The sequence below is a fragment of the Canis lupus genome, chromosome 10, assembly GCF_003254725.2.
Source record: "Canis lupus dingo isolate Sandy chromosome 10, ASM325472v2, whole genome shotgun sequence".
Classification (NCBI taxonomy): Eukaryota; Metazoa; Chordata; class Mammalia; order Carnivora; family Canidae; genus Canis; species Canis lupus.
The window spans coordinates 26,343,344-26,368,034 of record NC_064252.1 but is presented as its reverse complement, the minus strand read 5'-3'; the positions used below and the strand labels follow the sequence as shown (position 1 = coordinate 26,368,034).

At 54.9% G+C, this 24,691-nt stretch overlaps 1 protein-coding gene across 3 annotated transcripts in view; it reads left to right on the top strand.

Moving 5' to 3' along the window:
- The window catches only part of TAB1 (TGF-beta activated kinase 1 (MAP3K7) binding protein 1), a 34,252-nt gene extending 14,207 nt beyond the window's left edge, over positions 1–20,045 (top strand). For all 3 annotated transcript variants that reach the window (XM_025459476.3, XM_025459480.3, XM_025459481.2), the window contains 10 exons: positions 1,626–1,762; positions 2,083–2,236; positions 8,496–8,582; positions 8,969–9,107; positions 10,026–10,139; positions 10,711–10,822; positions 12,999–13,143; positions 14,911–15,133; positions 16,324–16,480; positions 18,279–20,045. In XM_025459476.3, coding sequence (XP_025315261.1) covers positions 1,626–1,762; positions 2,083–2,236; positions 8,496–8,582; positions 8,969–9,107; positions 10,026–10,139; positions 10,711–10,822; positions 12,999–13,143; positions 14,911–15,133; positions 16,324–16,480; positions 18,279–18,486 — 1,476 coding nt within the window. In that variant the 3' untranslated portion in view covers positions 18,487–20,045. The remainder of the gene's footprint in view (positions 1–1,625; positions 1,763–2,082; positions 2,237–8,495; positions 8,583–8,968; positions 9,108–10,025; positions 10,140–10,710; positions 10,823–12,998; positions 13,144–14,910; positions 15,134–16,323; positions 16,481–18,278) is intronic.
- The last annotated feature ends 4,646 nt before the right edge of the window (positions 20,046–24,691 follow it).

The window sequence follows — 24,691 nt, the reverse complement described above, 5'->3', positions numbered from 1 at the left end:
TTGAGTACAAGTTGGCTTGCCAGAGATTAGGGGAGGGTGTGGCTACAAAAGGGTGACACAAGGGTCTGTTTTGAGATGATGGGGCTGTTCCAGATTTTGGGGCGGCAATCACACAAAATGCCTCTTAAAATTCATAGACTGGCATGCCAAAAAAAGTCCATTTTACTATATGTTAATTTAAAAATAAAAATAAACTCCCACACCCTGCAGAAGTTGCTGCAGGGTGCAAAGCACAGAACTAACGTGCTAGAATAAATGCAGCATGAAAGCAATTAAAAAAAAAGTCATAAAGTCAGTCACTGTCAGTATGTAAATAAACAGAACATGAAAGAAGCTTTGCCACAAAAGCTATCTGATTGCAAAAGCCTGCTAACGTGGTTTTCACAGGCTTTTTTGAAGACGGTTACTGCTACCTTGCAAGCAATGGCACACAGTATCCATGCCTGTTAATATGTCAGTACAGCGTCCCATCCAAACTAGCCTTCTTGCAGTTGACCTTTGAGTCTCCCAGTTGTTTCGGTTTGCTGTAGTTCAATCTGGTGATCCTGGAAATGCTCCTGTGAACTGGGCATGGTGCTCAGGTAGGGGCTGGGTGTGGGGAGGCTTTCAGTGAGAAGCTATAGATTGTACCTGGGCCTTGTGTCTGGGCCTCAAAAAATGCACATGCTCAGAGTGTACTCCAAGGAGATATAGGCAGTTCTGAATCTGTGTTTGGGCTGGGCCTGGACAGCCGTGTGTGCGCATGTGTAAGGTTCTAAGCTCCATGGTGATGATACTGAACAGTCTGGTTTGAGATCCATGAGGTAGAATGGCAGTCAGAATCAGGCAGGCAGGAATGAGGGAGCCAGCTATAGTGGGAGTGCATGAGAAGGCTGTCAGCCAAGCCCCGGTTGGGGTGGCATGGTCTTCCTAAAGAAAGACTTCCTGGAGGTGGTGACTGTGAGCCAGAGTCCCAAAGGGCATGGAGAATTGCCAGACAGGATAAGGAGTTTTTTTTTATGCGGAGGGAGAGAGTGGGGTGCTGTGGTCTTGGTGGAGAAGCAGGTAGGAGAGGACACCAGAGCAGAGCAGAGGCCCCAGAGGCATGGAGCATGAATGAGGCTAGCTTGCAAAGGCAGTTTCTCCAGGTGCCATTGGGCCATTGGATCAGTCACCTGGGAGGAGCTGCCTGCATTGCTGCTAACCTGGGCCCCACCAGGATCAGTGGTTCTGGGGCCTGGGCCTGGAGATCGCCAGTTATAACTAGTACCTGAGGGATTGGAGTCAGAGCCACAGCAGGAAGAGGTGGGGAGCCCCCAAAGAGCTTTCTACCAAGAGTTTGCCTCATCTGTGTGTCTCACTCCTGTTTTGTAACATAGCTCACGCTTGGAAACCACTGCTGAGCCTTGAATTTGGGAGCTCTGCGCTTCTCTAGATTTCCTGGAGGAAAACATTGTGAACTACCCATAAAAAATACGCAGACCCTTCTGTAGGTGCTCATTCATACAAGCATAGTTTTCCAGAAGGAGGTGGAACCCGCTGCACGGGCTCTGGGGCTGCTACATTTTGTTGGGGAAGGAGGAGTTGAGGTGGGGTCTGTCCTGGGGAAGATGGTGAACTTCTTGGTTTCCTGGTGTCCTCCTCAGGAGCAGCAGCCGAGCTGGACAGATGACCTCCCTCTCTGCCACCTCTCTGGGGTTGGGTCAGCTTCCAACCGCTGCTACTCTGCTGACGGCAAGGGCACTGAGAGCCACCCCCCAGAGGACAGCTGGCTCAAGTTCAGGTGAGCATGCTGGCGCAGTTTGTGGGCAAGACCAAGTAATGGTTTTGCACTTGTCTCTAATGGGGCTCGTCCGAGGGAGGTGGCATCCCCTGCTGTCCTTTGCATACCTGGACCTCAGTCTAACTGAGGGCCTGCTACAGTGGGGGCGGGGAATGTCCCAGAAGGCCACATCCAAGTGGAATGATGGTCAAAGTGGGAGGATCCAGGTGGACACCTGAAGCCACCGCTGCTGTATCTGGTCTCCCCCAATTGGTGTCACTCTTCTGTGAGCCCCTGGTCTCAAGCCACCCTCCTTCTCCCCCTCCGTCTCTCTCTGTCAGGAGTGAGAACAACTGCTTCCTGTATGGAGTCTTTAATGGCTATGATGGCAACCGAGTGACCAGCTTCGTGGCCCAGCGGCTGTCTGCGGAGCTCCTGCTGGGCCAGCTCAGTGCCGAGCATGCTGAGGCAGATGTGCGGCGTGTGCTGCTGCAGGTAGCAGGGCTCGGGCTGGTTGACCGGGACCCCCGTGAGTCGGGTGCCCCAGGAGCTCAGCCCTATGACTGTAAAGTGCACGGTTAGCCAGGGTTGGTTTGAAAATGCTGCGGGCTCCTTCTTCTGCAGAGGAACCCGCCCTGGGAGCCTCTCCCAGTGGCAGGGTGTAAAGACAGTCTTGGCCATGGGGCCTGGAGTTTAAAGGGGCAAGTGCCCCTGCCTGTGAGGCAGGTTAGGAGCCATTTGCTGCCCTGTAACTTAAGGAGCAAGGATTTTTATTTTATTTTATTTTATTTTATTTTATTTTATTTTATTTTATTTTATTTATTTTTTTAATTTATTTTTTTAATTTATTATTTATTTTATTTTATTTTATTTTATTTTATTTTATTTTATTTTATTTTATTTTATTTTATTTTAATGTAAAGATTTTATTTTATTTTCTTAAAGTAATCTCCAAATCCAGTATGGGGCATGGGGCTCAAACTTAGAACCCCTAGATCAGGAGCCACATGCCCTTCTGACTGAACCAGTCAGCCGCTCCAAGGCACAAGGGTTGTTTTTTTTTTTAAGATTTTATTTATTTATTCATGGGAGTCACAGAGAGAGAGGCAGAGACACAGGCAGCGGGAGAAGCAGGCTCCCTATGGGGAGCCCAATGGGGGACTCAATCCCAGGACCCCAGGATCACAACCTGAGCCAAAGGCAGGCACTCAACCACTGAGCCAGCCAAGTGCCCTTGGAGCAAGGATTTTATTTTATTTTATTTTTATTTTTATTTTTTTTTTTTTTTGGAGCAAGGATTTTAAAAGTCCGTTGTGGCATTCGACAGTGCTAGAGGCTTGTGGTCAAAGTGAAAGTTCTGTTGATGCTGTGTTGGAGAGCCCAGTGCTGTGTGATATGGGCAGTGAAATGAGATTGTGGATCTGAGGATCTGAGTCATTGGTGTCAGGAGGCATTGTTGGGGGTGGATTGTACTTAGAAAGACTGCCACCCCCACAGAGGTGTTCTAGGCGGGTGTAGCAGACAGTAAGCCAGTAAAAGTACCACACTTGTAATAGTGAAGTGGGTGGTGCCCATTGATGGAGGAAGCAGCCCTATGAGTTCAGCCTGCCAGCAGCTAAGAGGTTTGTCCCCTCACAGAACCAAAGAATGGCCCTTGGTTTGGGAGCATAATTTGCAATTCAAAACAATGCCTTTTGTAAGGGCTGCTGGAGCTGAATGCCCCCGCAGGATGCCCAGGCCCTTGTGGCCCTAACTTCCCCAAGACCTCCCCCAAGACTGGAAGGGATAGGGGACTCTAGGGAACCATTAGGCCAGGGAGTAAGGAGTATGGAAGTGGTGACCAAGAAAGGCTGGAACTGTGGAGCTGAGGATTGATTGCCAGCGCTGGTTGGAGCTGGTGGAATAGAGGGCTGTGGTTGAGAGCCCCAAGTGGGTGGTGACTGGGATTCAGGCCAGGAAATCCACCCTGAGGTTAAAGCCGCCTCTGGTGCGGTACTGCTGCTCCTATGTGCTCAAATGCGGGTAACCCTCATCTCCTTGGTGCCCATCAAATTGGAACACCCCAGATGGATCAGCCTTGAATGTGAAAATCCTCCCACTGCCATTGGCCTGACCTCACCGCTAGCCTGTGAGCAACTGCCCATGAGTCAGTAAAAATATGGACAAGAGCCTTGTCTTGGGCAGCAGTGCACTGCCCAGCCGTTGGTATTGCTGCAAGCTCACAAGCTGAGCTGACCCCACCTTGCCACGTTTGGTGGGGGCACTGCCATCCATGAAGGGTACAGACTCCCTTTTCCTTGTCAGCTCCTATCAGCGGCTGTCCCAGCTTGCTGGAGGCTCGGGCAGTGGGGCTTTGTCACCAGATCTCTGGGGCTCGTGCGCAGGGGGCTGAGGAGCTTGGAAAGCTATATCCTGCTGCAGTTTAGAAAGACCTGCTCTGGTGGACTTGGCTGTTCTTGAAGGTACCCTGTCCACTAGAGCAAATTGGGCTTCGTGGCTGTGTTGAGCCACCATTGGGAGCCATCCCTTATCTATGATATGATTAGGAATGTGAGTATGGCAGCTCCACTATGTGAGGGCCTTTGTTTCTCACAGAGCCCATTAAGGAGCCAGAATATGATGTTCTAAGGGGCTTTGAAGTGGGTGGCTGGGGAGTGCAGCCCTCTGGCCTGAAAGCCCTCAGGCAGCCAGGAGGATCTCCAGGACCCTCAGTGGCTGGTGCCTCTACCTGGGAGAAGGAGCCAAGGGGAACAAAGGAGAGGGCTTGATGAGTTGACTTTTGTGCCAGCTAGCTGTAAAGCTCACTGTTGAGCTTCTCCCCAACAAAATGTGGAGGCGTTGCGTGTGACTGCAGAGAATGGTAGATAAGTGTGGTACGTGTTACCTCAAAAGTGTGAAGGGACCTAAGGAGTGGCAGGATTGCTGTAGCATGGTGGGAGGCCCAGTAGTTCACAGTTGGTGTTTAACCTCAACCGGAATTTCCCGGCCTTTAGAGGATCAATTAAGGCTCAGAAATTAAACACTTGTGGCAGGCCCTAGAATTTTATGTAGGGCAATAGCCCAACCTCTGTGTTGCAGGTGGATCACATCCAATGGAAGTTGAGCGCCTTCTATATCCTGCCTGTTACACCCTGTAATTTAAAGGTGCCGCTTGCTGATGTTTGGAGGGGTTCCCAGGAGGCGTTAACAAGAGCCATAAAATGTCTCTTTTATGCGTCCCAATGGGTAATTAGAGGAGTATTTGGGTGATTGTCCCTTGGAGGAGGAACAGGCTCCAGGGGACTGCCGGGGCAGGGGCCTGGGCAGCTGCTCCTCTCAGAGGTCAGAGTACAGGAACCAGATTCTGCTGCCAGGGCTGGGGCATGCCAGGAGGTGATGACATCCACAGCACCTGAGCAGAGGCCTCTAACTTGTGTCCTGGCTGTCATTAGGGGTCCCTGATCTCTGGAGCTGCCCATACAGAAGGCCTGTGGGTTACCTCGAGAGAGAGAGAGAGAGAGGGAGGGAGGTTGCAGGCCACCCCTCAGTTGGGTTCCTGGCTGTTGGGGGTGGTGAGGCCCCCTTTAGTGGCAAGCGAGATTTGGACTTTAGGAAAAAAAAGAATTCTCTTTTTCATGTCTAGCTGCAGCATTGATACCATCTAATGCCCGTTTTACTGTATCCGACTTACCTGTAAATTGTAATGACATGGCATTATATTGTGGCGGGGCACAGCCTCTAAGGACTCCTAAGATTCTGGCCCCAAGGGAGCTTCCTCTGGTTTGGACGTGGTCAGGGAGTGCAGAAGTGTAATAACACTGAGCAAAATGACCTACCCACTGAACCATCTCAGTTTCTACCTAAGACAAGATGTGCTTCATCTAGGGTCATCCACCTATTCAGTGGGCCTGCACTGTAATTTTGATGAAGCGATGGGCCTAGCGCCTAGCCGTAAAAATCTGAGTCAGGCGAGGCAGAGCATCTTCCTCCTTAGCTCCGGCTCTGGAGGCTTTTGGGGAGCTCTTCTTCAGAACCCACCGCCTTTTTTATTTTGTCTGACTCCTGCCTTTATGGCTTGACACATTTGGGAGCCCCCTTGCTGTGGTGACAAGTCCGGGGATCCGCTAGGGTGTCTCTAATAAAATGGGTCCTCAGCACCTTGGATGTTTCATTTTGTTTTTTAACAAATTAATTAACTTTAGAGTCTTTGGCCAGGCCAGCCAACTAACACATCTCAGCCGCTGCGAACAACAGTTCAGAACCAGTTCAAAGTCCCGTAAGAGTCAGCACCCTTCTCCCCACTTTGGACAAATTTTTCTAGAAAACCTTGCATTGCCAGCATGGTATAGTCACTTGTTTCCATTTCTGGTTCACGCTGGTCATCGTCGGGCATTTTGGTACGATGGATAGTAGGGAGTGGAGGTTTTCTCTTTCCTGACTCATGCCGCTGCCTCCTGCCCTAGGATGTCCGAGGAATCGGATCCACCTCCACCAGCGCAGCGTTGACCAGTGTATTTGGGAAAGCTCCCCAGTCCTGACAAGGTGGCAGCAGCAGGTTGGCATGTTACACCACTGCACTCCTAAGGCCTGAGCCATTTCAGTAGGGCTCTTACAAGAGTCCCCTCCTCTGGGCACCCAGGAGGAGCTGGTACCATGTGCTCAAGGACTCTGCTTTTAGTGAGGATTCATAGTGCTGTACCACACCAGGGCTGGGACTCCCAGGATCCCATGGGGTTGGAGACAATTTGCAAGAGTAGGGAGCGCAGCAGCAAAGGAGGTGCCGGCCCAGGCTGCGTTGACACCTCTGGTGGCATTGCCTCTGTCCGAGCTCAGCACCCACCCCGACCACCAGCACAGTAGCCCCAGCAGCCAGCTTCCCTTCCCGGCACCAAACTAGGGGAGCTCTCCTTGGCTCCCAGGGCCTTACAGCCTGTGCCCCTGGTGGGAAAGAGGTAGAGCCCTATGTTCTTGTTAGCGCCCTGTGGTTCAACCTTCACGTACGATGATAACCAGTCACTTCTAGACAGGACACCCAGTGGGGTCTCATTTGGAGACTGATGGGAAACACATCCACCTCAGAATGGGGCCTGCTGGTTGGTCTCTGCTGGGGAGTGTGACCTTTTACAGCACTAACAATTTAGGGTGGGCACTTGTGGCAACACCCAGCAGCAGTGCCAGGCAACACCACAGACTGGCAGCAAGCAGCCGTTCCTTCCCGGAGAACCTGATCAGTCTGGGAGAGGAAGGTAGCAAGCTCTTCACAGCAACAAGGCACCATATAGGAGGACAAACTGCTCCCACAATCCCATCCTTGTCACCAGTTATGCTGATATAGGTATATTGAATTAGGATTACATATATGCCGACCTGATATTATGGGGTTGGCAGGAAGCTCCCTCAGCATCCAGCCTCCACCCACCCCTCACCCCCCGCCCCCCGCCCCGGGGATGTGAGACCCACAGGACTGTTCTGATTGAAGGTACAGTCTCAGGACACCCCCACAGGAAGCAGTGTCACGGATTTTTTATTCCCAGATCCCAGAAGCAAGAGGACGCCATGGAGCTGGGGGGTGGGGAAGGACACATCTCCACCCCAAGTCAAGAGCCAATTGGAGGAGATAAAGAGCAGGGTAGCAAGCACCTATTACTTACAAGGTGGTTGGGGTGGAGGTCGCTACTTTTCATAGCCTTAACTCCAAGTGGTTATCTTAGAAGGTGCCCCACAAACTGCGAAGCCAGAATTTGCAGTGGGTCTGCTGAGCTCAGGCCCTTACCTGTGTCCAGACTCTGGTTATGAGCAGGGTAGTCCCACTGTCGGTCATCTTGGCAGCAGCTCAAAGACAAAGTTGTTTTTCTCATCACACAGGGACTCCCCACGTCCCCAGACTCCAGGCCCAGGCATCCGGCTTGCAGTCCTTCCCCACAACTGGCATGGTGGGCTCTGGAGGAGATCCTCCTGGGGAGAGGGCAACAGGGGTGTGGTGGGAGGGGGCCAACCTCTGGTAGAAGCAGGGTAATTTCGGATGATCCCTTGTCTCCTCACTTAGGGTTTGCTGGTACTCGCTGGCCAGTTCTGCTTTCTGCTTGCTGTTGTCCTGGAGGTTTTCCTGGCATCTCTTTTTGGAAGCACGTCCAGAGGCACTTAGTTTTAGATGAGAAGGATGGAGTCCTAATCCTCAAAAACAGTGTTCCTGGCTGTTTTCCAGCCTCAGCACCTGGGCCAGAAGGCCTCCGTGGCCTCAGAGCCCTGCGCCATTGATGCTCGGCTGGTCCCCCTCCCTCCCACAGCCCCTAAAAGGCAGCAGGGTGACTGGCATCAGGGGACTGGCAGGATGTAGTGACAATACAAGGTGTCACTGCCCTAGGCTCATGCTGAGCTGGGTGCTGGGTACGCAGGGTAGATTATCTCAGTGCCCTCCGCCCAGAGCATTGCTTATCTCCTTCATGGATAAGTTGGAGACTGCCGGGCAGGCAAGTGGCGGAGCTGGGATTCACCGCAGGCAGCCTGATTCCAAGCCTTGCTCGGAACCTCTCTGTGGGCTCCTGCCCCACTGGTGTCTGCAGTGTTTCCTGGAAGGCTCCAGCCCCATGGGGCAGATGTCTCAGTCCAGCATTGCTCTATAGGAGCCACAGTCCTTGCAGTGCCTGTCATGTGATGACCTGCAATTCCTACAGAATTTGTCACTATTAATAGACATTTCAGTATCCGGTGACAGTGGTATTTTGAACCAGCCTTTCCCCTGACACACACCCTTCCCTGTCCTGTATGCCTCCAGGCCTTCGATGTGGTGGAGAGGAGCTTCCTGGAGTCCATTGATGACGCATTGGCCGAGAAGGCAAGCCTCCAGTCTCAGCTGCCAGAGGTAATCTCCCTAGCCATTGACATGACTGGGCCAGAGCAGCAGGAGTTAGGGGGACAGTGTGTTTGCAGGGGCCTCTCCTGGGGACCTTCCCTGCCCACTGTGGGCAGCTCCACTCAGGCTCAGTGTTGGGTGGGCAGATCAGTCCTCCACCTGGACCTGTCCATAGCCTCATCACCCACCCGCCCACATCAGCCACCAGCAATTCCAGAACCGACAGGACAAGTAAGGTCATGTCTGTCTCTCCTGCAAGAGGCCTGCCCTGGAGCTGCAGTGCGGCTCCATCCTGGCCAGGCCCTCGGATCCTTGCCCTTTAAGGGAGGGGACAGCTAGCGGGAGATGGTCTCCGAGGACTCAGCCCACTCTGACCCCCTGATGATGGCCTGTAGGGTGTCCCTCAGCACCAGCTGCCTCCTCAGTATCAGAAGATCCTCGAAAGACTCAAGGCTCTGGAGAGGGAGATTTCGGGAGGAGCCATGGCTGTCGTGGCGGTCCTTCTCAGCAACAAGCTCTACGTCGCCAATGTCGGTGAGCCAGCTACCTGTCCCCGTGCGGGGAGTGCTGGGCGAGAGAAGGTCTGTGCGTTCTTTGGGCATTCTGCTTCTCAAATGCGTTAGCCCTCTAGCCCCTGTCTTCTGAGGCCATAGGGTACGTTTCCCTGTTTCTGCACAGGAATGCTCTGCTCCTGGCATGGGGAATTGGGAGGTACCAGCTAGGAGGCAGGCTTTACTTCCCACTCTCTGCCCCATCTGGCTATGAGCAACTTGCATCCCCTCTCTAGGTCACCTCCATGGCTTCCTCTTCTGGAAGAAGTTTCTGAACTGTGGAAGACCCACTCAGCATCCCACGAAGGGCGGCAAGATGGGCTGGCTGAGGGACCATAGGGATCTTTGGATTTGTGGGCAGAGAAGAGGCCGTCTGGGAACCCAAGAAGGCTGTACCCACTGGGTACAGATTACTGCAGGAGTGGTGTAGAGACCCCACTGATAATGTCCTCCTTAAGATTTCATTATGGACAGAATTCAGAAATGTAAAAAGATAAGGGGAACAGCAGGGAGTGACTGCCTGTGTGCCCAGCCCCCAGCCCCAACAATCACCTCCTTGAGACCAGTCTCATTTCCTCTGTGGCCCTCTGTCCCCACAAACCCCAGACATCATGTCCTTTTATCATTTTGTAAATATTTCAGTATGTCTCCCTGGAGAAGAGGTCTCTTGCTAAAATCATAATTATCCTAGGATGACACTGGAAAAGTTTAACCTAATTCCTTAGTATCATTAGCACGCCCTGACTGGTGACTCACCCCAGTGGTCTAAGCCTATTATCTTTGCTCGTTTTCAAGGATTTCCACGCGTGAGATGCCTGCCTCTTCTCTCTCTCTCTCTGCTCAACATGCCCTGTTCCTCCTTGTACCCAGAGCTTGCTCAGCTGCTCAAATTCTCCTGCAGGTACAAATCGTGCCCTGTTATGCAAATCCACGGTGGACGGCCTGCAGGTGACACAGCTGAACGTGGACCACACCACGGAGAATGAGGACGAGCTCTTCCGCCTCTCTCAGCTGGGTACGTCTGAGTGGGGCCGACCCCCACAGCTCACTCTGTTCTCTTCTGGTAGCCGTGAAGGGAGAGGCATGAAGTGCTCGGGCTGTGACCTTGGGCTTGGGACCAGCCTTCCTGGGGTTGGATCCCAGCTCTGCCCCTTACTAGCAGGTGATGTTCAGAATTTCAGAAGGTTTTTGTGCCTCAGTTTCCCCATCTGTGTAACAAGGATTGTAGCAGCGCTTACCTTGTGAGGATTAAGAGTCCATGTGTCTAAAGTGTTTCCAAGAGTACCGAGTATGCACTAGGTCCCGTGATTGGTGGAGACTAGGAGGCCAGCAAGATCCCGGTTGCAGCCACCACGGCCTAGCCTCCCTGCCCAGGGCCTCTGGGTGTGGTGGGCGTTCTGATGGGGCTGGCCACAGGGCACCGGGGAGCTTTGGGTGAGCCACTCCAGAGGGCACCCTGCTGTGACTTCATCCTCTGTTCCCTGGGTCCTCATTGCCTTACTTTGGGGACTGTGTCTGTATGCCCTTCCTTTTGTTCTTCATGATGAAAAGGACCTGGGATTGTCCTGTTGTTCTCCCTCTGGCAGGTTTGGATGCAGGAAAGATCAAGCAGGTGGGAATCATCTGTGGGCAGGAGAGCACCAGGCGCATAGGGGATTACAAGGTCAAGTATGGCTACACAGACATCGACCTACTGAGGTAGGTGGCCAGCCCAGCTGCCGCGTGCGTAAGGCCAGAGGGCCTGGACAGAAGCAGATTTGGGGCTCTCGGGACAAAAGGTGCAATTGAGGTAGTTGAGAGCCCAAGAAGACTTTTCTTCCTCCTAGAGAGGTTGGTGTGTGGTCCTAGATCCAACAGGCCAGGAAGTGGGGTTCCATAGAGCTGGGCTGGCAAGGGGTCAGGTTGGGGATCTGAGTCAGAGCCAGGGACAGCAACCAGTGCCTGGGGCCCAATGGGAGTGTCCAGGGTTGGCATGAGCCACCTGGTATGAATGGGGACGGACGACAGGCCTCCTGGTCAGTGCTGTGCATGCCCGGCTCAGGGCAGAGGTCCAAGATGAAGTAGATGCTGCCCTCCGTGGACCCTTCCCTTTTGGCTGCCACCCAGCGCTGGCAGCAGCAGATGGGCAGTGGTGGTGATCGTGGGCCGTCATTGTAACGAGCCAGTGCCCAGCTCTTTACACACCATCTTACTCAACCCTCACTCAGACCCCGTGAGGGAGGTCCTGTTGTTGCCCGGAAGGTATGTTCACATGAAGAAACAGATGTGGCGACATCAGGGAGCCTGCCTGGTCACAGGGCTAGCGGGGGCTGAGGCAGGACTTGAACCTGGATGCAGGTTCATCCTGAATCCAGAGCAACATCCCAACATTGACTGGGAAGATAGACATGTGTCTGTGGTGTGTGTATGTATGTGTGTGGGTTGGTGTGTGTTTGTGTGTGGTATGCAGGGGTGTGGTTTGGGGGTGTATGCAGTGTGTAGATGTGTGTCGGGGGGTATGTGTGTAGGAGTGTGGTATGTGTGGGAGTGTGGTGTGTTTGTGTGTGGTATGTGTGTGGTATGCAGGGGTGTGGTTTGGGGGTATAGGTGGTGTGTATATGTGTGTGTGTGTGGTATGTGTGTGGGAGTATGGTATGTGTGGGGTTGTGTGTGGGGGGTGTAGTTGGGGGTTGTGGTTTGGTTTCTGGGGTGTGGGGGGGGAGGGTATGGTGTCAGGGTGTGTGGTTGAGGGGCTGTGGCGTGGGAAGGAAGGGAGGGTGTGTGGGGTTGTGGTTTGGGTCTCTGGGGTGTGTGTGTGTTGGGGGAGGTGTGTGTGGCCTGTCACAGCATTTAATGTCACAACCAGAGCCGTGAGGGACTCATACCAAAGACGCCAGCGTCAGAGCCAGACTCGTCATAGCCTAGAAAGCATGAGTTACAACTTGTTCTCCCGAGATTTAAACAATTGAGTTTGGAAATTTTCGTCTCTAATTTGTGGGGTTCTGTTTGCTTAATTGGAAAGTACGTTTGTGGCTTAAAACAATTCAAGTAGCACCAAGGATGTACGGTGAAAAGTAAGTTTCCCTCCCACCTGAGCCCGGACTCCCTCCCAGACGCTGCTGGTCCTGCTCGCTTGTGTCCTGCCCCAGAGCCCCTGTGCACGTGGATGTGGGGGTGTGTTTCTAAGACACCCGCAGGCGCTGGCGTACTGTCTCCCAGCACCTCCCTTGTTTCCTGATGGGTGCTGCCCTCCCCTGCTGTGCAACACTGGGTGGGTTGGCAGCGGCACTCTCCATAACAGCTGCCCAGGTCCCAGAGCTGGGCTGTGGCCACGCTCCCCAGCCCCCTACTCATGGGCTGCCCGGATGTTCCAAGCTTTGCTCTGCCATGTGCCATTGCCAGGAACATCTTAGACTCGCCTCCGTGTGTGTGCACACGTACTGGAGCTCTGTGACATCTTCTCGCTCTGCTGGCGCCTCAGTAAAGGGTCCCTGTGCACCCGGGGTGCGCGTGGAGTCTGAGTTGGCGTGGATACTTGTTTTGGAGGAGCGCGGGAGAAGTGGGCTTTTAAAAGTGATCCCTACTCACCCTCTTGCTGTCCCGACTGTCACCGCATAGGCTCTGTGGACAGGAGCTGAGGACTGGGGCCAGGATGGGGCACCCGATGTCCACTGCCCTGACCCCAGCTGCCCCCTGGCTCTCCTGGGCCTCAGCTTTACGTTAGGCCCACCCTCAGAAGACAGTTCTGTTTTTCTTGTTTTCTCTTTCCTCTATTTCTTTTCCTCTTATTAGATGTGCATTTAACTTTACATCCTGGGCAGATTCTTGCCCTTAGCAGAAGAAATGTCCCCTGGCGCCCTCCCAACCATGGCTCTCCCTCACTTTCTGCCTATAGCGCCGCCAAGTCGAAGCCGATTATCGCAGAGCCCGAAATCCATGGTGCACAGCCCCTGGACGGGGTGACTGGCTTCCTGGTGCTGATGTCGGAGGGGCTCTACAAGGCTCTGGAGGCAGCCCACGGGCCTGGCCAGGCCAACCAGGTGAGCTGGGCCCTGGCACAGCACAGCCAGCCAGCCCTCCTCGGCTCCACGGTCCTCAGGGACCCAGAGCCCTGGTTCTCAAAGGCCATCTCCAGACAACTTCTCAGTCTTCAAAGCTGGGAGAAGAAAAAACCCAGTGCTCTAAGAACACCCATCCCCCCCCAAAGCTGTGCTTGTTCGGGGCTTGAAGCAGGGTCAGTCTTGGGGGCCTGAGCAAAGCCTGAGGGGAAGAGGGGGAGAAGGAAGTGAATTTGCATGGGCACATGGTTCTGGAATATCCGAGAAGGGCCCTGGGCTGAGAAAGAACACCCAGAGCCTATAGCCTGAGCCTCAGGCTCCCTCCGCCACCTTCCCCTCCCTCCCCTTCCCTCCTAGCTGCCCTCACTTAAACAGCTTGCTCCTTGTCTCTGATGCCAGGTGATAACGTCTACCTTTTTGGGATTGTGGTGAGGGCTAGGTGTGATAAGCTTAGGTCCCCAGCCAGTGGGAGCCGCTTATTTTTCCTATTCTTGGAGCACACATGTCAGACTAATTGTCACTAACGTGTGGCTTCGAGACAGTCACCTCCAGGATGAATTTTTTTTTTAAGATTTCATTTATTTATTCATGAGAGACACAGAGAGAGAGGCAGAGACACAGGCAGAGGGAGAAGCAGGCTCCATGCAGGGAGCCCGATGTGGGACTTGATTCCGGGACTCCAGGATCACGCCCTGGGCAGAAGGAGGTGCCAAAAATTCACATTGTGTTTCTCCTTCCATTTATGCTTCCTATAGGACAGCAACCTTTTCTGCTTTCTTCTTTTTAATTAAAAATGATGAGGAAAGTGTCTCATGTGCCTGTCTCCTGATAACCCGTGTCTCAGCATTTTTCACATATTTTATCTTATCGTTCCTGTCAGTAGCCTTGTGACACAGGTGGCGGGGGCTCACTGTCACTATGAGTGAGGGAACTTGGCACTCTCAGAGTTGAGAGGTCTCGCCTGAGGTGACATCTGGTCAGTAACAGAGCTGAGCCCACCCCAGGTGGGGCTTGGGTCATTTCCTGTGACCTGCCCCGGCCCTCCTACCTCCAAGAGACTCTGGCCAGCCATCACGTTTGTGTTTGTTTGTGAACTTATTCTTGGTGTGATTTCTTTTCTTTTCTTTTCTTTTTTCTTTTTTCTTTTCTTTTCTTTTCTTTCTTTTCTTTTCTTTTCTTTTCTTTTCTTTCTTTTCTTTCTTTTCTTTTCTTTTTTCTTTTTTCTTTTCTTTCTTTTCTTTTCTTTTTTTGTCTTTTCTTTTGTCTTTTCTTTCTTTTCTTTCTCTTTGCCATAGAATTATCCAGTGGCTTTTCCTTGGTCCTAGAATGAACTAGATAGTGGACTTCTCTGAGGGCCTGTCTTCATTCTGTTTTCCCAATTTCTAACAAAAAGTTTGCTCCAGGAAACAATTCATACTGGGTGTTTTTATGGTCTCTAGAGTGCCCTCCCCATCCATTGTGCAATTTAATCCTAATAACCCAGTGAGGTGGGTATTATCCTCCATTTTACTGGTATGCAAGCCAACAATTGGAGAGATCACAAGGTCACACCTTTTCTACTGAGAAAGTTCCAGAAGAATTATCCTGAATACCTTGAAAAGCTCGGATTTCAGGCTTGGCTGATGCAGACTTCCTTCACCTGCTTGGCAGGTGCCCCTTGAACATCCCACTTAGGCTCTGGAGTCATGGGCCGCAGCCCCGGGTGCCTCCTCCCTGGCCTTCATCGGGTTTTGCTCCCCATCCCTGCAGGAGATTGCTGCCATGATCGACACTGAGTTCGCCAAGCAGACTTCCCTGGATGCGGTGGCCCAGGCCGTGGTGGACCGGGTAAAGCGTATCCACAGTGACACCTTTGCCAGTGGCGGCGAACGTGCCAAGTTCTGCCCGAGGCATGAGGACATGACCCTGCTGGTGAGGAACTTTGGCTACCCTCTGGGAGAGATGAGTCAGCCCACACCATCCCCAGCACCAGGTATGTGTGTGATGTGGACGGGAGGCCACCTAAGGCAGCTGGCCAGGGCTGGGCTTGGGGGGCCTGCTGCCTGGAGCAGAGCTGGAGCCAGAGGTCTGGCTTGCAACCGTTCTAATCTGGTCTCTCTGACTTTAAAGTTCTCTGAGCTGAGTTTGTTTTTTTGTTTTGTTTTTTGTTTTTTCCTTTTGCCTGTGGGATGAGGATTATCACACCTTCCCGGCCTACCTCCTAAAGACCTGAGTTACTCCCTCTGCCTGCGTCTTTGCCTCTTTCTCTGTGTCTCTCATGAATAAGTAAAATCTTAAAAAAAAAACAAAAACAAAACCTGAGTGCATGAACAAACGCTTTGCCAAGCCACAAGGCCACATAAGAGGGATGAAGGCGGCCGCTGCCGGGGTGCCTACTGTGCGCCTGGTACTTTACCCAAGAGTTCCTTCAGGCTGCCTTAACACCCTAGAGGCAGGTGGCACCCCCTTTTACTGAGGAACTGACGCTTTAGAAGGAAGAGAGGGAGGCAAGGTTAGGCATGTGGACAGAGGGTCCCCCGAAGCCTGGCTCTGTCCCCGGACTGTGTCGGGGGGAGGCTGAGACGCTATATTTTCTGCTTTTGTAATTCTGTAATCAGGTTGCTTGGGAAGAGAGGTGCTGGTTCTTTTTCTGTTTCTCTCCCTGGGCTGCTCAGTGTCAAGCCCATCAATTCCTAGGGGCTGCGTTTCTTTTTCTTTTCTCAACCAAGCAAGGCTCAGCGCTCAAGCAGCGCAGAAGGATTTGTTCTCCCACAGACACCAGGGTTACTGCAGTTTCTCTAACTTGTTGTTATTGCAACCATATTTTTGTTGGGCCAACCTCAACTTACCCCTGGGCTGAAAGCGCCATGGGAAGCCAGGCAGTAACCCCTTCCTCGAGGCAGCTCAGCGCGTCCTCTCCTGCTTTGAGCACCAGTAGTGCTTTGTTGCCAAGAGGAACCCCCTGCCTGCCTGGAAGAGTTTGCCGTGAGACCGATGCCCCTTCACTGTCCCAAGGGACAGAGGGCCAAGCTGCAGCTCTGGGAGCCAGGCCTGGCCGCTTACCTTCTCGGCCCCTCAGACACTGTCCCCATCGGGCCCTGTGGCAGCCCTGTTCCCAGCACCACAGGGATCCCCCCTCAGCCACTCCCTGCAGCCCATACTCTCTTCCTCCCCACACTGCAGGAGGACGTGTGTACCCCGTATCCGTGCCGTACTCCAGCGCCCAGAGCACCAGCAAGACCAGCGTGACCCTCTCCCTCGTCATGCCCTCCCAGGGCCAGCTGGTCAATGGGGCCCACAGCGCTTCCACCCTGGACGAAGCCACTCCCACCCTCACCAAGTAAGCCCTCATCCCAGCCCCAGCCACCCTCAGGCCTGCCCCCAGGACAGCCCTCGGTACCTGGACAGGACAGGCCATGTCCCGGGGTCGAGTGGCGTTGGGTGAAGTGCCCTGGGGTCTTGGACCTCTCCAGACCCCCACCTCCATCCCCTGCGGGTCCTCCCCAGACACGGAAGCAGGAGGAGGCCGCCCCGCAGTTTCCAGCAGCTCACAGAACCTGGAGCTGGGAGGGATGGAGGTTCAGGGCAGAGTGGGCGAGGCGGCCGTTGCGGACAGCCTGCTGCGGGTATTTTCCTGCGGGTCCCACATACTAGTTTTCATTTCGTGGGAAGGTTCTCCTGTTCTTTTCTCTCTTCCCACCTCCTCCCCATCTCAGAGCGTGTGATGCAGGTTTGCCTCCCCGGTGGCAGCTGTGCTGGGGGGACATTGTTTGGCCTGTGCTGGCTTGTCAGAGCCAGTGCTCTGACTGAAATGTCCCATTTTAGCTTTAAAGTGAGTCGTCAGGTTTAAGGTGGGGGAGGGGTGGAGGCAGCGGGAGGCCTGGAGCCCAGGGGGGCCCCTTCCTCACCACAGACCTGCAGGTCCCGTGTCCCTCCTCCTCTTCCCTTCTGTGGAATGTCCACCCAGTCCCCGCCCTCACCACCCCAGGGGACGGGATCTGGTTTCCACATTCCAGCCCTGCACAGAATAATAGGGATGCCACACCCGGCCCACTCAGAGGATGTAGCCAATCGGAAGGGCCATCCAGGAGGGAGTGGTGCCAGCAGCTTCTGTCTCCCGGGGGCCTTCCCTTCTCCCTGCCCTCATGTCCCATCACAGCCATCATAGCTGTGGCTGCTGCTGCCACCACTGCTATGGGGCAGAAGGGCCTGCCCGGCAGCTGGGGTGCCCCATTTGCACAGGGGTGGCCTCCCTGCAGGGTCGCCCAGAGGAAGCCACCAAGCAGTGTCCACGGAGGCACAGTGTGATAGCTGTGGTCCCAGACCGGGCAGGAGAACCGGCCGTCCTTCCTCACCTCTGCTCCTTGGGCCCCTAAACCGTCCCTTCCCTTCGGCCTGCATCTGAGTGTTAGCTGGGCCCCACGGTGGGCGGGCTGGTGCTGGGTGCCCGGCAGCGCTAGGAGCCTGCTGGTCACACCCAGCTGTTCTGTGCTTGGTGACGGAGCCAGGGCCCAGGGAGCTCTGACAACGGGGCCCGTCCCCACCCAGGCAGTGAGAGGGGAACGAGGAGTGAGGAAGGTTTTTTGGGAGAAGAGCCCTTGCCTACGAGTGATCAGTGGGATTTGGCGAAGCTGGCGTGGACTGCCTCTACCTCAGCACTGCTCTGAGGGAGACGTTCTGTGTCCGATACAGTGGCCACTAGGACGCGTGCTTATCCAGCGCTTGAACCGAGTGATCCATTTCATTAAATTCTAGTTAACTTAAAGAGCCACATACAGCTAGAGTTGGAAAATACATTTGATTTTTCATCTGCCCTTAAGACCATCTGACCCAGGGGCGCCTGGGGGGCTCAGTTGGTTAAGCGTCTGCCTTCAGCTCATGACCCCGGGTCCTGGGTCCTGGGTCCTGGGATTGAGCCGGTCTCCCTGCTCAGCAGGGAGTCTGCTTCTCTCCCTGCCCCTCCCCCTGCTTGTGCTTTTTTTCTCTCTCTCAAATATATATATACAAAATCCTAAAATTAAAAAAGAACATCTGACCTGGCTCTCGTGGCCTGAGGGGCCAGCTGAGGCAGGGGGTAAGCTCTCTATCCCAAGGGTAGAAGCCATGGTGCCTGACTGACTCCTCTGTCATCCCCACAGCCAGAGCCCGACCCTGACCCTGCAGTCCACCAACACGCACACCCAGAGCAGCAGCTCCAGCTCGGACGGGGGCCTCTTCCGTTCCCGGCCTGTGCACTCGCTCCCGCCTGGTGAGGATGGCCGTGTCGAGCCTTACGTGGACTTTGCTGAATTTTACCGCCTCTGGAGTGTGGACCATGGCGAGCAGAGTGTGATGACAGCCCCGTAGCCCCGGCTGGGGGATGTGGCCCGAGGACAAGGGGGCCTGGCTCTGGGGCCCGGTGGGCCTTTCCTGCCATTTGCCTGTGCCGCAGGGACCAGGGAGGCCCAGCCCTCAGCCTGCACCACACACTCGCCCCACCAGACTCAGTGCTGCAGAGAACATTCTGTCAGAGAGCACCAGTGCAGACTGGACCTTGTCCCTGCCCAGGAGCTAGAGGCCACTCCCTCAGGCAGACTCCGCCAGGATCGTTGGTGTTTCTCAACAAACAGCATAGGGCAGAAGCTGTGCTGGCCTGCAAGCCTGCCGAGTGGGGCGGAGTGTCAGGAGTTACGTGCTCTGCATGCCAGGGGTCCAGGGGCTGCTGCTTCCTCAAGGCCACCACCTCCCCCGGAACAGTCTGTGGCCACTGCTTATACCCCTGCACCCGTGAGCAGTGGGTCCCCCCTTCTTTTTTTAGCAGCCCCGCTTGGCATTTGCACGTTTGCAGCCTGCATCCCATCCCTGGGCCTGCCCAGCTCATTTCCAGTGTTAAATGCTCAGGAAGACCAAGAGAAGCGTCGGGAGCCTGGGATGGCTACACAGGGACAGGTCAAGTGAAAAGGAACGAAAGGAGATTGGTCCAAGAGGAGCACTGATCTTGGAGTCCACCAGAGTGGCGGTGGGGATAGGCTGGGCGTGGCTGAGCTTCCCCCAGACACGGGGGTGCAGGAGAGGCGAGGATGTGCCCAGACAGAGCAGGGATAGTGGCCGCTGTTGTCAGGCCCCTCCAGGAACAAGGAGGCCCTGAGTCAGGGTGAGCCAGTCCTGCTTTGCTTTTCCCTTAACCGCCACTGAGGAAGGCCACAGGCTGGGGAGCCGCCTTACCCACCGCCAAGGAGTCCACCGGCTTTAAGGAACAAACCGGTCATAGTCGGGCCTGGGGGCTCATTTGAAAGAACGGTGGGAAAGAGGTTCTTGGATACTGGGTGGCGACCGAGGACTTCAGAGACCCACCCCACTTCCACAGACACTTAGGGACGGGATCAGACCAGCCCAGGCTGTGCGACCACTTCACACGTTCTCTGCCTTTGGTGAGCAGAGGCTGTGACCAGGGCTGCTGGCAGGGAGTGCCGGTCCTGCTGGCAGGAGGCAGGCAGGCCCAGGAGACTCCCAGCTCGCGGGGCTCCCAGGGTGTGGGGGAGCAGAAGTCAGGCCTTGCTGTCAGTCTCTGAGGCCGCCCTGGAGCTCCCTGCCCTCCCCAGCTGCAGGCTCCTGCCTGGTGACACCCCAGACACAGCTGCCAAGCAGGAGGCACATGCGGCCCCCAGGGAGCCTGAACTCTGGACGGTGAGAAGCCAGTACCGCGGCCCAGCAGGGCCCCTGTGGTGCATTTGGGGGCGGGAGGCTCTGACTCCCTCCACCTCGAAGCCGTCTCTGTTCCGCAGGTGAGCAGATTTCAAGTCCGTCACAAGGACTTGCGAACAAAGAGAATTCTCTTCCAAGAATGTCTCTGTGATGCTGTTTGGTCTCTAGAAATAGAATCACTTTTCTACCACAATAAAGAAAGCATAATAGGTGGTCTTACACATCGTGTGTTAAGGGTGCTGTTACTCCGGTCTCGTGTCCCTCGCAGCGGCCTGGGCGGCGGCTGCCTCCTCCTGTCCTCCTTCTCAGCAGCGGGCGGCCCCAGCCCCAAGATGCTGGGTCGTCCGGCGTCCCTCCCCGTCCCTGCACGTCTAGAGGGGGTGACCGTCCCCTCCTGCCGCAGGGCGGGCCCTCCAGGCCCTGAGGGCAGTGGCGGGCTGTGTGTAGCACTCCGTTTCCCTGACAGGGAAGGAGCCCGGTTCTTGGTGTGTGAGGAGTGGTGTGGCCGACAGAGCTTCAGGTCCCCAGGACGGCGCCCTCCCCCTGTCACCAGTTAGTGGATGTTCAGGAACTTCCTTTGCTTTATTTTGGTTTTGTTTGGGTGGAGGACTTTCTATAAATACCAGTCCACAAATACTAGCCTCTTCCTGCCTCATAGAACTTAACAACCCCTCTAACAAGGGCATGGGCTTAGGAGCAAAAGCAAAGCTCGATGTTTGGGTGATGGCGTCTGGGGCTCCCAGATACCCCTGCCCCTCTGCTGGGAGGAGGCTCTAGGCCGAGGGCTCTGCCTGCAGAGCGGCCTTTCAGGATCCATCCCCCCTCCTCGACTTCCCCACTGTCCCCCGGGAGCCCTGAGGAGCACTGTTGGCTCTAGAGCTTCTGGAGTCCCAGTGTCAGCCCAGTACACAGAGAGGGAGGTGGTGGGAGCGCCGTTTGTCAGGTGGGTGACAGGCGCAGACAAGTGGGCATGCTCCCCGTCACAGACAGCCCCGGCCAACCCCTAGCTCCTCCAGGCCTCCCCCAGCACCTGCTCTGCCCCAGGTTCGGGGGTGCGCAGGGCCTTGGCCAGCGGGCTGTGTGTTCCCTGCGTTCTGTCCTCAGTGTCTCTCAATCCGCTTGGGGGCCTGCCTCCTGGGGCTGAGAGGGTCACCGGGTTAGCTTCCTGGTTCCCTTTGCTGGATTCAGCTATGAAGCAGGTGGACTAGGTGACAAGTCTGTCTTAGGATCTCAGAAATGGCAAGAGTCAGGACAAGAGGAGAGCGGGTGGCCGGGCAAGACTGCGGAGCCGCAAGCCCGCCCTTCCGCACGGACTGGGCCAGGCCAGCAGGAGCCCCCCTGGCCTTGACCACCTCCCCACCGCCTCACTGGGGAGAGTGCTCAGCTTCCCTGGGGCTGGATTCGGTGGAACCAGAGAAGGTCCCCCCACCCCCCGCCACCTGGGATCTCTTGTCCCTTGAAGATCTCCTGTCCCCTCACAGGATGGGATTCAGTCACATGCGCGATTGAGGACCTGGCCTGGATCAAACTGGATAGGCAGGCCTTCGTGAGCTGCTGGTAGCCCCGGGCCCAAGGCAGCGGGGCGGGCCACGCGGGGAGCTCCAGGGACGCTCTTGGGCCGCCTTCGCGAGGATTTGTTCTCTTGTGTCCCCAGCGCTCGTCGGGTCCTCCAGTTCTCACACACTGGCTCTGCAGCTGAGCTGCATGATGCGCCTGTTGGCGAGGTGTCCCCACTCCCCACCACTGGTGGCATTGACAGTGAGACCTGTCAGGGGCCACTTAGGCCACCAGAACGTCCCAGGGAAAGGCACCTGATTGGGCTCTTTCCACGGCTGGCTCCTGAGCAAGGCCTGCCCTGGTCCGTCCCAGCCACATCCACCGCATCTGCCTGTTGAATCTGCTTCACAAAAACTATCTGTGTTGTCCCTCTCACCTGCTAAGATGTCCCCTCGGTAAGAAGGGGGACTTTGCTTATTCCACTGGGTACTGGCCCCAAGGTCAGTACAGGTAAAATGAATGAGTGATGAGCTGCGTGACCTTGGTCAAGTTACTTGACCACACTGAGCCTTTATTTCTTCATCTATAAAACGAGGAAACAACCAACTTCTCAGTAAGATTGCCCAACAGTCGCCATGGCTATCAGAGTAAGACCCGGCTGCCCTGCAGACGTGGAAAGGAACAAGAGCATGAGCTCAGATTTTCCTCCTCCTTCTGTGGTCCCCACCCCCCACACACTATAAAGTCCTGTATAGTGAAGGCTCCACCCGGGGCCCCCCGTGGAGCAGGTGTACTGGCAGCGTCCCCTAGGAACCCAGGGGAGTGGGTGTGTGCCTCTCGCCTCCTCCCACCCAAAGCCCAGAGGGAGGCTATCTGCTGGGCTCCTAACCATTTCCTCCAACAAGGGCATCTTTCATGATTTTTCCTTCTGGGCCCCCTATTTTGAAACCAAACAAGGACACAGATCGCTGCCAATCCAGACAGGCTCGGCATGAGCACACGCTTTGTTCCCACGCAGAGGTGATGTCAGCCCAGAGCAAAGACGGCCACTTGACATTTCCATGAGCCTGGGCGGCCTCCTCCAGGACAGACGCAGCGTCTGGCAGCCGGTGTTGAGGAATCTGGACACCAGTTCACAGGCTCCGCTCCTGCCTTCGAGACCCCCAGAGAGGTCAGAGGACCCCAGGCTACGTGGGTCATTGTCTAGTCCAGTGACTTCTTGCCTTTGTCCTCTCAGGTCACCCAATGGGCCAGGGCAGAGACAGGGTGGGCCTCAGAGCCCCAGACTGTCTCCACACCTTCCATGATCAAGCTCCTATGGTTGTTACCTCAGCAAAGCCATCCTGTGGTCCAGACGGCTGAGCTCAAGAACCTTCCACAGCTCCAGTCCTGCTTCCCAGCACCTGCTATGTTGGAGTCACTCGTGTGCTTGCTCCTTCCTCTCCCTCAGCCCCGAGATATGCCCCCCAAACTTCCTCCACCTTAGACTGCTCCAGGCATCTCAGTAGCCCCCTGGCTAGCCCCTGGGCTGTGTCTAAGAAGTGTCTGGTGAACAGGATGGATAGATGAAACCGGAAATCTTACCTTCTCGAAAACTACTCCTACCTAGGCACTCCTAGAGTTCTGGGGTTTCTAAGAAATTAGATGTCTCAATGCATTTTGAATATCAAGGCAAATTCTGCAGTCAAGTTCATAATATCAAATGGGGTTTTTTTAGTACAAAAGCAACGTTTTTACCCCCAAGATATAGCACTTAAAGTTACTTATCAAGTCAATTGATGCTTTAGGAAGTGCACCACGTCGTCAGTCGGACGGATTTGTTGAGCTTGGCACACCCCAGGGAACCCATCGGCAGCCCGGCTGAGGGGCTCACATGGCCCCCCAAGACTCACCGATTGCCAGGTGCCAGGTGGGAACTTGCAAGGCCTTCATTCCCCAGGGGGCCCTCGTGGGCTGTCACCCCCACACCCAGAGCCACCAGGCAGGATTTGTGTCCGAAGGCTTCCTGGGTCCTGTCATTAGCCCCCACTGTACAGATGTGGAGATAAAATGCAGGCAGGTTAGGGGGTTTGGGAAAAATCTTTGATTTTTAATTTTTTTAAAAAGATTTTATTTATTTATTTATTTATTCATGAGAGACACACACAGAGAGGCAGAGACACATGCAGAAGGAGAAGCAGGCTCCCTGCGGGGACCCCGATGTGGGACTCGATCTCAGACCCTAGGATCATGGGCTGAGCCAAAGGCAGATGCTCAGCCACTGAGCCACCCGGGCGCCCCAGGGGCATCCCATCTTCGGGAGATGGATGTCTCCTCAGGCTCAGAAAGAACTTTCCGGGCGCCTGCGTGGCTCAGTGGGTGAAGCATCTGCCTTCGGCTCAGCTCTTGATCCCTGGGTCCTGGGATCGAGCCCCCATCAGTCAGGCTCCCTGCTCTATCAGGAATCTGCTTCTCTTTCTGCCCCTCCTCCTGCTGTTCTCTCTCTCTCTCTCTCTCTCTAATAAATAAATAAAATCTTAAAAAAAAAAAATCCAAAACTTCCCAACAGCGACTGAGTTGGAGGTTGTGTCATTGGTCGCTGTGGGAGGTGAGGCGCCTCCGTCATCACAGGTGTGCGACAGAGGCTGCCCCCAAGGGCGCCCGAGGGGCTGGGAGGATTGAGCCGCAGGCCCCAGCCTGGCTGCAGGTCAGCGCTGCGGGGCAACGAAGTACTTGAGCTAATTACAAGCAGATTCCCTGGCCCCCCTCGCCTCCCGAATCAGAGCCTCCGAGGGAGGCCCGAGAGCTGGGGATCTGACAAGACAGGAGGTTCCTGACCGGAGGCCGGGCTGGGCGGCTTCTGCCTTCCTGCCTCCTCCATGTGGCCCTCCATGATTTGGTGCTTCTGTGTGCCCCTGGGTGACCTTGGTTAAGGACCATAAATTCCCTGATCCCCGTCTCTTCTCCAAACGGAGGCTTACAGCTCAGCTTTTTGTAAAAACAAAAACACGACAACTACCATTTAATGAGCTCTCACTACGTGCCAGGCATGCGCCTGACGTGCCGTGTCTCGTGTCACGTTAAGGACTCAGCAAGGATGGGACATCTGGGTGGCTTGGCAGTTAAGCGGCTGCCTTTGGCTCAGGGCGTGATCCCGGGGTCCTGGGATCGAGTCTCACATCAGGGTCCCTGCAGGGAGCCTGCTTCTCCCTCTGCCTGTGTCCCTGCCTCTTTCTCTCTGTGTCTCTCATGGATAAATAAATAAAATCTTAAAAAAAAAAAAAAAAAAAGGAAGGACTCAGCAAAGAGTAGACCCCAGAGGCCCCATCAGGAAAAGAAGGAAACCCCGTCTTGGGACAAGCAGGCTGCCCGAGATCACACAGGAGCAGGG